The sequence below is a fragment of the Thermobia domestica genome, chromosome 7 (genome assembly GCF_964235325.1).
Source record: "Thermobia domestica chromosome 7, izTheDome1.hap1.1, whole genome shotgun sequence".
Classification (NCBI taxonomy): Eukaryota; Metazoa; Arthropoda; class Insecta; order Zygentoma; family Lepismatidae; genus Thermobia; species Thermobia domestica.
Window position 1 is genome coordinate 200035225 of NC_137460.1, and position 16836 is coordinate 200052060.

General features: G+C 34.1%; 1 protein-coding gene across 4 annotated transcripts in view; it reads right to left on the reverse strand.

The window, feature by feature from the left end:
- LOC145690641 (zinc finger and BTB domain-containing protein 21-like) overlaps window positions 1-16836 on the reverse strand; it is a 47624-nt gene that overhangs the window by 30101 nt on the left and 687 nt on the right. For 2 of the 4 annotated variants that reach the window (XM_081765729.1, XM_081765732.1), the window contains exons 2-3: window positions 11003-11074; window positions 4126-4692 (exon numbers count right to left, since the gene is read on the reverse strand). In XM_081765729.1, the coding sequence (XP_081621855.1) occupies window positions 4126-4664 (539 nt within the window). In that variant the 5' untranslated portion in view covers window positions 4665-4692; window positions 11003-11074. The remainder of the gene's footprint in view (window positions 1-4125; window positions 4693-11002; window positions 11075-16836) is intronic. The other 2 variants (XM_081765730.1, XM_081765731.1) reach the window with 1 other exon arrangement.

Consider the following 16836-nt stretch of genomic DNA (forward strand, 5'->3'; position numbering starts at 1 on the left):
AATATCAAGTATATGTACATTCATTTGCTTATGTATTTCGAACCAAATTAAATATATTATTCATACCACATGTGTAGCAGAAAAGATATTATTAATAAAATACATACATTAATGATCTTATTAGTGTCAAAATTTTGTATTGTTATGACATACTGGATGTTGTTAGTGATACGCGTACCTTTGATACATGCAACATGCGCCCACTGGAAGCTGTCTTTCTCACCAAAGGCTTCGCAGCGCCAGTTCGGCTGACGCGGACTATAATATTATTTTTATTATACATCCTCCGTTCAGCCCCCGGTACATTTTTATCAACACTACATCAGTAAACATAATGAAAAACATAACTGTACATTAAACAATATTATAAAAAGTACATTACCTTTTGTCTTCTATATGTTTCCATAGTGCATCAGAAAGCTTCCTTTTTCTTCTTTTAATAGAAAGACGAATGCGTGTGCTTTTCCTTTGCAAAAGACTGTCTTTTATAGAAGGCATTATCACTTTACAATCCGAGAACTCGTTTCTAAAAGCAAAACGCACACAAACACAAAATAGAACGGAACAGTAAATTATGTGTCTTCTTTTTCCTTTCAACTTTGGACCGCTTTTGTGCCAGTGTCACAGTCATTGAAGAGTGAAGGGTCAAGGGTCTCCCTAAAAGGAGCCTCGAGTCTTTCTCGTGTTTAAAATATCCGCGCCGCTATCAGAAAAAAGGGAGTGTGCGACCGTAGAGCCATCTTACAAACATACAGCGAACTGCTTGAACACGAGCAAACACAGAGAGTCATTATTTCAAAATCACGGATGATCGATATAATTTTTCATCGATTGTTTTATTACTTCTACTGACTAAACGCAATAAGTAGCACAGTATGAACCAAGTTAAAATATGTTTCTTCATTTCTGTGAACGTCCGAACCTCCTACTTCATTTCAGCAATGTATAATCAGGGAAGGCATTTGCCTATATTTTTATTAATTTCTTATGGGAAATTCAATTTAGGATTTCCCGATTTTTATGAAAAATATAATTAATCAGATCACTGCTTTTAGTTCTCAACATTCGTATACACTATATTGAGGTTCTATGCTGATTTTTTTTCGAAAAAATATGGCAAAAACATTATATTCCGGTTAATGTATAGGAAGCCCGTGTTAAAATGAACGAATTTCAGCCGCTTGCTGCGGCCAACTAAGCCAGGCTCTTAAGATCATGGAACTCGATCACGAAAATGGAATGGGAACTCGTCCGGCAGCCTCCCAATTGTCCAGACTTGGCTCCTTACAATTTCTTCCTATTTGGTCTTCTGTAAGCCCGCCTATGAGGGTAAACACTCGACAGCGACAATGCCTTGATTTCTTGTGCGAAAAGATGAAGTGAAAGTCAGCCACCTGAATTTTACCAAAATGCATTCAATTCATTGAAAGAACGTTGGACGAGACAGGTATCAGCAGATAAAGGCTACATTGAGTGACAGCGTCTTGTAGCCAAAGGATCAAAGTATGTTCAGCTAAAATTTCATCATCATATTGCAGCTAATAACACTATTGTAACCGTCCGTGCAAAAATTATTGAACGCCCTTTGTACTATCGGAGAATCGAAAACAGTGACAACACTCTTATCCTACTAATATAACACGTATTGCACTCAAATTACACCATCTAATTACCACTCGCTAATACAAATGCAACAAATTCACATAAATAGCAGTTAAAACAACACCCACTTCCCTTGTTTGCCTTAAAATTAATTCATATAAAGTTTTCTGAGTGTAAGGAGAAGAATGGGGAGAGAAGAGGGGGTTAAATACTATAATGTTCATATCTTAATATATACTTATGAACTGTGGATCTGAAGTATCAAAAAACAATATGATAAATTTTCTTTTTCGTCTGCTCTTGAATCCTGAACGTAATATAGGATTTTATTCCAATTCTATATCATATAGAATTACCCGCCTCTTTGTTACTCTACCTCATTGTCTACTCCCTCCTTTCTACAAATAGTAATATAAGCAAATGCAAGTCCTACGAAACATGGATGGGTTTTCATGGATTCCCTTTAAGAGATACGGAAATTCCAGTTTCATTCCAAATATATACAATGGAACATGAGTACTTAAATGGTATTTTAAGTAGGAATATAGATTTAAATGTAGGTACAAAATTTAATAAAACCCAATTTTGCCCAATAAAAACTAATTTTATCCCCCCCCCCCCAAAGAAACAATGAGCTGGGCTTTAAAAAATGTTTTCTTCACAATCCTGTTGTCTAAGGTCATTGAACTGTAGTCACAACTCACAGTCTAAGATCATTAGTGCAAAACTATTCATGGGGCAATCTGATTGGATGATCACTATGAAATTACAATTTAAAATTTTTCAGATTCTTGAGACTTCTGTTTATTTTTGTTTGATTAATTTTTAAATTTTAGTTTGAAGATTTGTTGAACCTATTTAGTTTGAAAAATAGGATTCTGGTTGCGACTATGATTATTATACTGAGTCTAATACTTTTTGGAAAAAAAAAAAAATAAGACTTGAAATCTGACAGACAACTTCAAAACTCTTACTATGTAAGTACAACAATTTGACTCTTAGAATTTGTGGAAAGCTATCCTTGATGGAATTTCATTGGCTGAGCATTTTCAAAATTTTCTGAAATTTTTTGTTTAAAATATTTTTGGTCACTGTTTTAAAATATTTTGTTTGAACATCTTTCTTTAAATTTTCTTTCTGATTTGAAAATTTCACACTCATTGAAAGTTTTAAAAATCTTTAAATTAATTTTTTTTTAGTTTAAAAAAAAAAACTATTGTAATTTTAAAGTTTTAGAAAAGCAATTTAATTATCAGTTTTAAACTTAAATTTAAATTTTAAAAAAATTAAAAATTTTTTGAACATTGATTTTAAATTTTGTTTCAACATCTTTGTTGAAAATTCTTCAACTTTTGCACTCTGAAACCTGTGGATGTAATCTTGCAAGGGGAAACGAATCAAAGAAGCGGCTTTGTCAAATGAGGCCATGATTTAAACGTTTCAAACGGAAGAAGGTTAGTTCTTTATCAGCGCTTTTTAATATTACTCTAGTAAAGAAAAAGTAAAAATGAACATACAGTATTAATTAAACAGAATGTCTGGAAGAATTTCGAAATGTAGATATATATATATATATATTCTGAAGTTTTTATACGCCATGTTATAATAGAGAAAATTTCTATCGAATCCCAGATAATGTACACAGTCGTAACCAGTGAAGATTACAATTCCCTGTATCATTGGCGCCATGGTTAGCCTAATTCTTATGGAGAAGACGCAAGTTTTGAAAACTTTGAGAATATGTTAAAACCATCATTAAGGAAGTTGGAAAAACAACTTCGGGATTTCTGGAAACATGTTCTGATCGATTTTGAAATATGAAGATAAGATCTGGAGAGCAGTAGATTCCAAGCAAGACGTCATGGGTGGCGAAATACTACAACAAGGAAACGGATGCTCGACTGTGTTTCAGATTTTATGCTTGATAAATTTCGATCCTATATTCACTGACAATCAATCATATGTCGAACAAACTGCATTGAAGTTTTCAATCCTTGGAAATATTGTGAAAAAATGTATCAGGAGAAGAGGCAACAATGATAGATTCTTTTTTCAAAGATTGCAAATTGCTAGCACCAATACATATAACTTTTCTTCATTAGTTAACCAATGAATAGAAAACTTTTATGGTTATTCTGAAATTATTTTCTGAAATTTAGGTATTAGAGGTTACTTTTTTTAAAAGAATAAATATACAGAGTTGAATACTACTTTTGTCACTATTAATATGTAGTAGAGTGCTATTATACCTGAAGCTGTAACGGTACTAGTAGTAATACCTCTAACTTCATAAAAATTACTTTGTTTATGACAGCCTAATTCGTTCTAATAATAGAATTAGATTAAAATTTTTATTTCCCAGATCTTGTATTTCTTATCACTTGGAACATTTTGAATTTTCGAAAACACTTCGAGTTACCTAAGCTTGACTTATAACGCTATCGAATTACATGGTTAAAAATACTGATGACATTCGTAAATTTGAAAACCAAATTTAAAGAATGCATTGACTTGGAAACTAACCTTTCTGACTCAACCATTTCATTTGACGTTTGCACATGATCTTGTATACTGTCTATCTCCTCATTTTCTTCATGTCTTGATGATACACACAACAAATCACTGTCTGCTTTTTTGTCTGCATGCTCAACCACCTCATCTGATGTTTGCATATGATCTTGTGCGCTGTCTATCTGCTTATTCACTTCATATTCTGATAATACACGTACCAAATCATTGTCTACTTTCACGTCTACAGATTCAACTACTTCAACCGCAGAACTTCTCCTAACTTCACCAAATACTCCATCGCTAGCGAGTACTACTTTGTCGTCTGGATATCTACTATTAATCGCTCCAAGAGATTCATTAATACTAGAGTTAGATATTTGATTCTGAATGGATACTACTTCAACATCTTCCACCAAAAATGAAGTTGATACATAATCAGATGTTGAAGAATCACAATCATCATCATCCAATTTCATGTCAACAGAAGAGCATGTGAAAGTAATAACCTCGAATTCAGAGATACTATCATGATCTCTATCTGAGTTTTCCATTATTATTTCGGCTTAATTAAGCTACATCCTAAAAACACAAACAAAGAGGACAATTAGAAAAACATACAATACAAAATCAAACCATATCCACATACATACAAAACTGATAATTCTTGGATGTTTGTGCAAAAAGTATTAGTGAAAAAGTACCTTTTTGAGAAAATTCAATTCTAAGTTTAAACATCTATATATTAATAGCGGCGTCTGTGAACAAAAAACTTCATATCCAAATTGAAAATGACTATGTTTGTGACTCTTAATCTCTTGAACCACCCGACCGATCTCGATCAAATTTTTGACGTAGATGCAGTTCTGGCCTGGGAGTATCTTTAGCTATTCACTTTTAAGGTAGAACTTAGACGAGGGGGAGGAGGGGAATTATAAAAAAAAATTAATAAACTTAATAACTCCTGAACCAAATCACCAATCTCGATAACATTTTCAACATAGATGAAGTCTGAACCTCGGGAGATTTTTATTATTTCATTTTGATGGTAGAACTTAGGGGACGGGAGAGGAGGGGGGTAAATATATGAAAATGAATCAAACTTTCAACATAGATACGATTCGGACCAGGGATGTTTTCATAATTTTACTTTGACGGTACAATGCAGGGGTAGGGAAGGAGGCATATATGTAACAAAATAAAATAAAGTAAAAGTCTTTGTGACTTCATCGCGCTTAAACCACCGAACCGATCTTAATCAAATTATCAACATAGATAACGTTCGGACTTGGGGTGGATCGGCTGCAATGAGATTGCGCACACTTTTCCAGTTTTATCAGTTTTATCTGAAAAGTCATTGACAAGCTGTCATTATGTACAGAATTGCGCACAGAAAAATTAAGTAATGTTGTCAGATGGAAAATATTTTCTCTTGTGTTATGTAAATTTGTAAGAAAAGAGCAGCGGAATACCCGAACCAAGGGTCGAATAAAATTACTAGGAGTGAGCTAATTTAGAAAATACAGAAGAATTAACACATAAGGATAGAGAAGCTATATACTGTATTCGCAAAGAAAGATCTCACACCAGTTCTTCCGAGAAATATTACAGAGGCTGCTTCAGTAAGTGATTGAAAGAGAAGTTGAGTTCAGTTATGATGGAGAAAAGTTACTATTTATAAATGAAGAAGCTAAGATTATCGTCCTAACTTGTGCGAGTAACATTAGGTACGGACACTGATAGCATTTACTGTGCATATTCGTAGAGTATGTAATAAAACTAGCAGGTAGCTACATCACACTGTTTCTAATTATATATTCTAACTAGATTTAGGAAAGTTATTTAAAATATATACTGACAGGTTCCATATTATTAATAAGTAAATCGTGTAATTTTGCAAGGATTATATTAGAATGCAGTGTGATTAGTGTAAGGAAGTAGTTTACTCACATCGTTGTATTATACTAATAATATTGTAGTTTAAGTTTATTGTATCGCACATATTATTGTAACAAGTATCCTATTATATGACCAGACGTTAACGACAGACCTCAATAAATTTACCAAAGCAAAACTTTACGACAATGGAGAAAATTATTCACTTTTTCAATTTTCAATTTTTCCCTAAAACTTGGCTAGTAGTGGGAAGTATGTATACTATATTACTATTATTATTATTATTAACATTAAGAATGTCATCATAAATGTTAGTTTTGTTTTATTTAGGTTCCCACCTAGAATATGGGCTTCAGAACCCTCAATAGCTCCTCGAACGAAAATAGGGCGGAAACATTTCACAAACATTACAATTAATAATTCTATTCACTTGGTCCAGATATTTATCAGGTGATCTCTTTTCGTTGAAGATACAATCAGAAACAAAATTAAAATTAAGATCAATTGCGAAAGGATATACCAATACACAAAAAAGGAAGATTTAAAGAAACATAACATTATATTGAAGCAGTATGAAATGCTTAACCCTTATAGATTCCGGTTTTTAAGGTAAATTAGAGACTTTCAGTCAAGCGGTTACAGCATCATCCCTATTTATCATAGGATCATGGTTCATACCCCGTTTTCTTTTTACAATAGACCAACCTTTTAAACGGTACCATTCATATCTCCTTATCATGTCCCTGAGGAGGGAAATTTTGAGAGAAATCGGGATTTTTCTTTGAAAATATTTCTTTTTATTAAAAAAAAATGAGCCCCTCTGGAACCCCACTGTGTTAATGCAGAGACCTAAAACTCAACTAGAAAACACTAAGGGGTGTACTAAATGTCCGTACAAAATTTTAAGCTTTTATCTTGAACAGTCAGGGCGGGGAAAATATCAATAATCCCCACAATGCCCCAGCTTACTGTAAAATACCTTGATCTCAGGCAGAACATTTCCTGAGACATCCCTATTTATCCTAGAATCATAGTTCGCCCCTTATTATCTTCAGAATAAAACTGCCTTCAAACGGACCCTTCACATGTCTCCATCATGTATCTCAGGCGGGAAAATCGCGAAAACAGTTTTTTTAAACCACAAAATCCCTGTTATTTACCTTTTTGCCCCTCTGGATCCACCTTGTGCTAACGCAGAGATTCGAAAAAATCTAATAAATAGTACTCGGTGGACTGAATGTTTGTACAAAATTTCAATCTTCTGGGTGCGAAAGTAAGCCCGCCAAAAAATAATGAAAATAGGCCTAACAAAAATATTTTTTAAAAGTTATGATGTCATCACCTCCTATGTCTCGACGCAGGAAGGCGTGAAACCATATGTAACGTGTTCTACAGTGCCTCTAGACTTGAAAAAAAGTATAAAGCTTTATTGGTTCTTTTTTAATCGAATAATGAAGACGCTACTTTAGTACCTAAAAATATGTTCTAGAACTCCAAAGGGATTCAGATTATGAGACAAGAAAATTTTAACGTTTGCATTGTAAATTTGGAGGCAGGGTTGGCAAAAACCATGATTTTTATTAAAAAAAACCAAAAAACCCGGTTTTTTTGGTTTAAACCAGGTTTTTATGGTTTAAATGATTTGCTCTATATATTCATATCATATATGGACAGAAATAAGTTTGTTTCGCCTTGATGTTATTATGCAACAACCGGGTTATGCTGGAAGGGGTCACATAAGCTTAAAGCGGAATAAAAACCGCTTCTCGAGTTACATCCGAGAGAAATTGTCCTCCATTTGAACTCAGAACCAGGACTAATTGGCCACAAATGCGATACGTCTGCCGACTCACTCACGAAGGAATCCTGATAAAAAAAAAAAAAATACGTTGTATTGATCTTTACATGCTTCTTAATATAACTGTCAAGAGTCATTTCGGAAGAACAAAAAGATAAACAGTTGCACAAGTGAAACCATTGTTCAGAATTACATATGGACAATTTCAAAGTACTACGGAGTACTGAAGAACTAATTTAGTTCAAGTTAGTTAACAACGACTTTTATTGGTCCAAATTAAAGAAATACACCGACTTAATCTGCATATCAATAAGAAAAGTGAATAAAGATACGAATTATTTTAGTCCACTTTGACTCAAACTCATTTATACATAAATAGATACCAAAGATACTTCTCATTTCACTAAATGCCTCTCGTGGGGTCTGTATGACCCCCCCCCCACACACACACAAAAAGTACGGCATTTTCTATGTATTTTATCAATAGTAAACATTGAAACGAAACAATATTTAGAATTTTTCTTCGATTGCAATTACATAACAATAATAACAACTATAAAAAAATCACAAAATAAACATTTATAAACTTGTAAAAAAAAGTTGCTTTTGTAGTATAATCTTTTTGAGTAATGAATGGGGAATTTAGGTCTGAATATAATACGAATAATATACGGGAGTGAAACGTGATAACCCACAAATGTGTGTTCATCAAGATTTTACAAACACTTACACTTTTACGAACATTTTTTTGTTCTTTGGTTTAAACCAGTTGGTTTTTTTGAAAAAACCAGCTGGTTTAAACCTTGGTTTAAACCAGCCAACCCTGTTTGGAGGTATCATGACTTCTTGTATCTACTGACCAAATTATACTTAGTTAATCCACAATATAATATGAATTTTATTTCTAAATTCTGTTTCTATCCTAGTCTGAAGGAAAACCTTCTTTGCGCACAGATTTTAAATCTACCATTGTGGCAACGTTGGACAAAAATCTGTGTTCAGAAAGACCAACAGAGATGTGTGAGCAATTCGGGATCTACAGTGTGCGCAATCCTGTTGCTCCCGGTGGATCTTATCATATACCTTTGACGGTAGAACTTAGGGTAGGAGGAGAGGAGGGAAGAGATATATAAAAATAAATAAAACTTAATAACTCTTGAACCAGCTGACCGATCTCGATCAAATTTTCAACATAGATGACGTGTCCTGCGTTTGCGCAGGACGTGCGGGTTTGCTAGTATTGATGATTTGTTGAGATACTTGAGAATACAAAAGTTCATAACTACGGTACAAGTTTGAATTTCATTTACTCCCCTCAGGGAATTTTATTTTCTCTTTTCAACGATACTAAACATTTAAAAATGGAATTTTGTGATTTAATACTTTTTGCACAAGCAACCGAGAATTAATAAACAGTAAAAATAAAATGCCATGAATCTGAGAATTTACAGAAAAAATAATGATTAATATTTTAATCGTTAGGATTTTTTTAAAATGATCTACACGCCCAGCGAAGATACTAGAAATAACGTTTCTGACGAAAATAGGGTGATGTTTGACCCATCAATATTTTATTTCTTTTAAAGGAACACACAGTATTATTACTAGATTTCCAATTAATTTAGAGCTTGATATCAGTGGTGAACATATTGGTCTTCAGTGGCGGATCTAGAAGGTAAAAAGTGGGAGCAGCCAGAACTCAAACTATGATAGCTTACTATAAACTTTCAAAAATAATATCTTCAATTATTTTTTTATCACTCAGAAAACTGGGGTCCTAGGCTCCCCGGCCCAGGCTATACCCGCCACTGTTTGTCTTAGTCTATTTATCAAAATTTATACTACTACCCCCAGTTTGATATTTACTCTGACAGGCAGTGTTACCAGTTCGGGAAGGGAAATTTCCCGTCCGTAATATGACATGCTCCATTATGATTCAATGTTTCACTCAAATAAATAATGCAACAAGCACACCCAGTCATGTATATATATATGTACCATGGGTTTCCATTGGTACATATTTTAAGAAAATTATCTCGTATCCTATATATTTGGAAGAAATACCCTCATTTCCGCCACTGATATGAACTTCCCGTTTTGAGGGAATTTTTTTGCCACCTGACAACACGGCTGACATGTTGGAGCATCGTCAGGCATAGAGTAATAATATAGTATAAGAGGTTTCAATGTTCTTGTTGCTGAAACTGTGGAGACTGTGGCGCCGCCACTCAAGGAAGTTGGGTACTACGAACTAGTAAAAGCAAGAACGAATCAAATCATTTAGAGCGTGATAGAATTAGCCAATGATACATTTAGCTACTCCCAGTAGCACATGATGCAGTTAGTTACAACTCTAGCCGGTAGTGTCGCAGAGTCACTTTTGTTGCATTGTGGGAACGATTTGAATTTCCATTAGGAATATATGGAGTGGTTCATCAAGGTAATCAGTGCCCTAACGGAATGAGCAAAGAACAAAATGATCATACGGAATGAGAACAACGGCAACAAATTGTATGGTGTGAAGTATACACGACTAATAAAATATCCTTTACGTAAACAGTGAAGACTGGGTCATTCAAGACCCACACGAAGAATTATTTATTTGTGGTTGACAAATAAAGAATGCTAGGGTAATAGAAAAGTTACTGCATGGTAGTATGTTAAAAGAAGTATACCTAGCCCGATGACAGGAAAAAGGAAGAAGTAGGAAAAAAGTTAAAATAAAACATTTATGGGTCAAAAATAACCCGATCTCCGTCAGGGGAGTGTTAATGTACTAAAAAATAACCCCTGAAAATTTAAATGATTAAATTTAAAATTAAAAAAATAACTAACTAATTTAATCATTTTTTTAACGAATTAATTGCAACTCAAAATATATACAATTACCATCGTAACTGACTATAAGGGAATGTACATGTATCAGATCAGAGATAAAGAGAAAAGTAAAATGTTTTACTACATTTCTTAAAAAGCCACAGTATCAAAAACTTACTCCTTTACATATCCACGATACACCTTATCAAACTATTTTCCAAGTTGTTTACCACTAAAAGCTGCACAAATCATTCACAAAAATGAAGCTTGTATGGGTACATGTTGATTAATATATATACTTTTAAGTAAGTACAGAATATTTTTAACTTGACTATATCTAGTGTGTATATTTTTAATGTTTCGACTTTCGTCCTAACTGACCTTGAACTGTATCCGCAGTACAAAATTTATGCTGTCTACAACACAAGTTATTTGTCATGTCGAAACATAAACCTGAAATCAGAAAAATGAAAAGAACAACATGCTACATAGGAAGTGACATCAGATCGGCCTATGAATCCTATTCTATCAGAACTAAAACTAAACTTCCATAAAGGCAGTCGACAAATAATGGGATTGCATTATTAATAATAATAATTGGTGGATAGGTGTGTAAAGTCAAAAATTAGTGTTTTGGAGAAGTCACATTTGAGGGTTCAGATATAAATCCAAAATCTAGTTTTGGGAAAATAATTAGCTGTTGTAGCTCTTCATGTTAATAAGACTGTTTTCTGGTTTTATGTCTGAAACTCAAAACCGGATTTTGGACTTATATCTGAGATTTGAAATGCGATTTCTGTAGAACACTAATTTCTGACTTAACGCACTTTACACACCCATCCACCAATTAACAATACTTATTTTAGACAACATGATTTACTGGAGGATTAGAAATTACAAAGTATCCAACAGACTTTATAAAATAAAAATTTTGGATGTGCTAACAAGCTTTATAACAAGAATTTCGAAAAGTGACAACAATGAAATTACACAATTCAATATTAGCAAATATTCTATATGGTCATTGGTGTGGTTCATGAGTGTTACTTCATACACTTTCTCCTACTTAATTATCTTCAAAACTCACGAGTTCTGGACTACGAGCTCAATTTTTAATTACAGGCACGAGTAAGAATAAAACTGCGAAGTAATGCAAGATAACATTCAAGATTTTTTCTTAAAAACTCGTCTCTGCGAAAATCTATCAACAATAAATCAAAGCGAAGTACTGGAAGAAAAGGAGAACAAATAACGCACGTAAAATTATTGTAAATTCGAAGCCTATTTTGGGTCATGTACTTCTCACGGAGACGACCAAGTGTAACCATCTTGCTTTCAAATCACTGTTATCATTAATGTTGTTTTTCTAATTAAGCTTTGAAATCGATACTAATATGTAAAAGTTTTTCGGTGTTGTTTCTCAAAAACATGATCAATCATAATCACGTCGCTAAAAAGTACCCTTCATCATACCGGTTAACAACGACCATACTTCGACAAAGTTAAATCACCTCTAATTCGATACAGAAATAACAACTTTTAACGTTAACGTATAGGACAATATTTTGATCACTATTCCCCAGGGACTGTCCGAACATAATCATCCTATAATAAAGCCATCTGCACAATGACCACCACTATCACGCGAAATCTGGTATTTCCACAAAATGGATTTCAAAGAAACATATAAGAGCTTCATTTGTTCAGCTGAATAAATATCTTCTTTCCTTCACAACAAGATATTATCCAAACAGCACTTAAGTTGGAAATGAGTTACACAGTTGGTACTTTGTATCATCATTCATACACACTAATGTTTGCACACAGAGCTGTGATGGAATAAATTCTATAGATTAATTTGGAAACTACTGTGTCATTAGCTAAATGTATGACCTGCAATAAAACCAGACCAACCTAAGCATGTATGAAAAATTGTATGTGGGACTTGTTACATATGACTTTTCTAGAAACAAGGATGTCTGAATCGTAAGTTGCATGCTGTCAACAGATTACTCCTAGACTTGGTGCCTCACAAAAGAAGAAATTTAAATTCCCTTCAGTGATACATTTTGGGTTGTGCATAGTTCCTTGCTACGTGGACTTAGCTACGAACTTAGAGATACTTCATAAGATACAATGTAATACTACACTACATTGTTAACTATATTAATTAATTCTCCTTCATCACAGATCGTTTGCTTTGCCACCTATTTTATCTACAGCAAGTGACAACAGTAGTTCTCAGGACGATGCTCATTATGACACTATCAGACTTAAAAAATACACTTAGTTGTTTTACTGCTTACTTTTTCTTTCTTAAGTTGATCGACTCTTGATTATGCACCGAGTTTGAGACAGACAGTAATAAGATAGATGATACTGGTGGAATGACGAAAGTAAGACAATTCTAAAAAAAACCACGTACACGGAGTTTGTCCACCATAAAGCCTACTTGGACGGAGATGGATCGAACCAGAGACCTCACACCCCAGAGGCGAGGGCTCTACCACTGGGCCATCAGGAGCAAATGTTAACTTTTGTACAGCTTATAGCTTATATGCTCTTATGATCAAACTCTAAAAGGTTCTTACTACTTGTCAACGTGTCATAAACGGTTACTAAAATATTTTGACATCTGCATAGAAATACGCGTAATTCAAATGTATTAGTTGGTTGTATTACGGTTTAGTGTCCTTTCCAGCTGCAAGGCTATATGACAATGGACCTACAGTTCAACATGTCACCTGAACCAAATAAGCTCCCTCTTGGAACCAAACCCGGGTTGCCCTACGTTATAGGTGCGAAAGAGCTCTCATTTAAATTTGTGTCGGCGATCATGGAGCTTACTGCGTAATCCGATGGTTGGAAATATATTGATCCACTGCGTAACGTTGACTTTAAAAATATGAGCTTCCACTCGAAAATGAATCCGAATCAAATGACAAATAAAAAAGCAATTTTACGAGGCCTGTCAGAAAAGTAAAGATATGAACACATCTGCACGCTTAGGTAAACAAACGTGTACCAAAGTTGGCGAAACTAGGAGTAACCATGAGTGATTCGTCAGTGCTGTGCTCAGCTTTGTGTGAACAGCACGCATTGGAAATGGCAGCGGCTGTATAGAAACCAACCGGATGTGAAATACGTAGCATGATTAGTAGAGCAATCCACATTATGCTTTATTTTTTTTTTTTCAAATTATGCTCTATTGTTAGTTTCAATCATTGTTTTACATTAATCGTGTATAATGTATAATATTTACTATACATTAAATATTCTAAATATCTTGATCTATTTATTAATATTTTATGCAACCTATTTCTTTCACACTGTAAACAGATATACTTTACACGAGTCAGTTTTTTTTATCACTTGTGTGCGCCTTAGAAGTGCATATGTACAAAAAGGGAAAGTAAAAGATGCCACCAAAAAATACAGAAAGTCTTAAGTTCAAGAGGTACACATAATAATATAGTGTGGAGTTCTTGTGCACTTTTTGTACATTTCGAATCATCATACATAACTGCTCAGTTTCACTTAGAAAAAAACTATTGTTTATTCATTGTTGGCGGAAAGTTTTTTCTTTTTTTTTTCTTTCTTTTCTCGACTTCAAAGGGTTACACCAAAAAGTTTACAGAAATAAAAATAAGGTTTGCATTGTAAATATTGGATTAAAAAATATTAAGGCGGCAGACTACTAAATATTTTTGAAAAACTAATAATTTTTATTTTGCCCATTTTTCGTAAGTGGAAAGAGGTAATAAAATGTAACTTACTACAACAATAGATAATGTTATTCTACACCCGAAAATACGAATCGGAAGAATTTTCAGTGTTGCCATCCATAGAAATTACAGTGTGACCAGAATTTGAATTACTCAAAAATCTAGATAAAGGCAGCGACTAGAAAAATGAACTCAACGGTAATTGATGACTTATCATGCTGTCCACCTTTCTTGTTTACTACTTTTTAAAAAATGTTTCTACTTATTTTGTAATAACTTATTTATTTTGTAATAATTTATGTAAGTTTTATAAAATAAATAGAAATGTTATTTAAAAAGTAGTAAACAAGAAAGGTAGACAGCATGATAAGTCATCAATAACCGTTGAGTTCATTTTTCTAGTCGCTGCCTTAACCTAGATTTTTGAGTAATTCAAATTCTGGTCACACTGTAATTTCTATGGATGGCAACACTGAAAATTCTTCCGATTCGTATTTTCGGGTGTAGAATGACATTATCTATTATTGTAGTAAGTTACATTTTATTACCTCTTTCCACTTACGAAAAATGGGCAAAAGAAAAATTATTAGTTTTTCAAAAATATTTAGTAGTCTACCCCCTTAATAAAGTATGTTAAACTTGCAGTTAAACAGAATTTTCCAAGAATTGTCCTATATATTTTAAATTATGCTTTATTTTTTAAAATTATGCTTTATTATGCTTTTAAAATTAGTTTCTTCTGGACCCTTAGGCAACCACAAATATGTTCAAGGTACCAACCATTTGTGTAAATTGCTGTTATGCTTTTTTATGCTTTTGGGTTGCTCTAATGATTAGGTTTTTGCAGGCAAAAGGAAAGCATCCATCGGAGATCCGTCAAGACATAGTGTCTGCGTACAGGAACATAACTAACCAGCAATATGTGCGGAAGTAATGTCGTGTCTTCGCAGAAGGTCAGTGTGATGTTTATGATGAAGAAAGGAGCAGTGATCGTATTGAAGCAGCGGTGTGCGAACAAGCGAGTGACAGAGAATTGCACGTGGTGTTTCCTGACGTTTCTAGCACTATTCATGAAGTTCTGATTGGGTTAGAATACAAAAAGTTTTGTGAATGATGATGTCAGGGAAGAAAGTGGTTCCAGATGCAGGCGCCGGATTTTTATGATTCCGGGACACAAAAACTTGTTCCTCGTTTGAACAATGTAGAAATAGCCTCAGTACCAGTGTAGCTTTCTTTGCGTTCTACACGTTTCTCGTATATCTCATTCTTTGTTTCCATTTTTACTTTCCTGCAAACTCTCGAAGTGTAAAGTCTCATAAATATGCCCTTTATATGTATTATCGGCACCATATTATGAAAAAGTGGGAACATTACATGTTGACAACCAAAAATGTACCAAGTTGTCCCCTTCCACTAAGTAAGGATAAGGAACCAATAATACATATAATACAAGTATACTATGGAATCTCCATGCACACGGACATTAACATTGGAAATACATCTTCGTACACGCTCATACCCACCGTCGCTGACGCGCCTGCTCACTACGGACGCACCTCCTCGCTACCGCTCGGATCCTCCTGGTGCGCTCCTGCCTTGACTCAGTTACATAGCATCCGTGTTTTTTAGTGGTCACCTACTACAAGTTGGTTAATGTATTTTGCACAGTAGTTCTTATCGCGTACACACACTTAAGTCTTCCATGTTAATTTCTCCATGCATGGAGATTCCATATCCTTGTATTTTGTACAGTCTTGGTTCCTTATTTGGTAGGAAGGGAGGCGGTAACTTGGTACATTGGTTGGCAACATGTAATGTTACCACTTTTTCATAATAAGGTAACAGTAATACATATACCACATAGATATGGAATTTTTCCGCATGGTAGATTAGCCACACCAGCATAGTAAAGTATTAATGATTTACAGGAGAAACGAGTTGACGTAACGGAATTGGATGCTAGTGTAGTTTTGACGCCACACATTTTCGAAGATTTACAGGTGAAATTGAATACCTTGTATGAAAAGGTATCTCTATAAGGAACATATTTCTGCAGGCGACAAAATTTTATACAAAGGAATACAGCTGTATTTTAGGTTTACAAGTGTAGGGTTAGTAGTGTAAAATCATTACAAGTGCTTTACGGTGGATAAAATAAGTGACTGCATAGGAAAGATGACTCTTTGATGTTATTTTTTACCGGCAGTGTATTTCTGCACATTGTACAGAAGCTGTATTTTATGTCTACAAGTGCAACGTTACTATTGCAAAGCCATAACAAGTGCTCGGAAACTCGCATAATTAATTGGCAAAATCCGCTTCTTTTACATTATCCTCATTTACGCGTATACCCATCATCGCTGACGTGCCTGCTTCCTTCGAACGCAGTCTCGCTGCAGCGCGGGACCACCAGCTTCGCCCTACCCTGACTCTGTTAGATAGCGTTCGTGCTTTTTAGTGGCCACCTAACAAAAGTTGGTTTATGCTTTT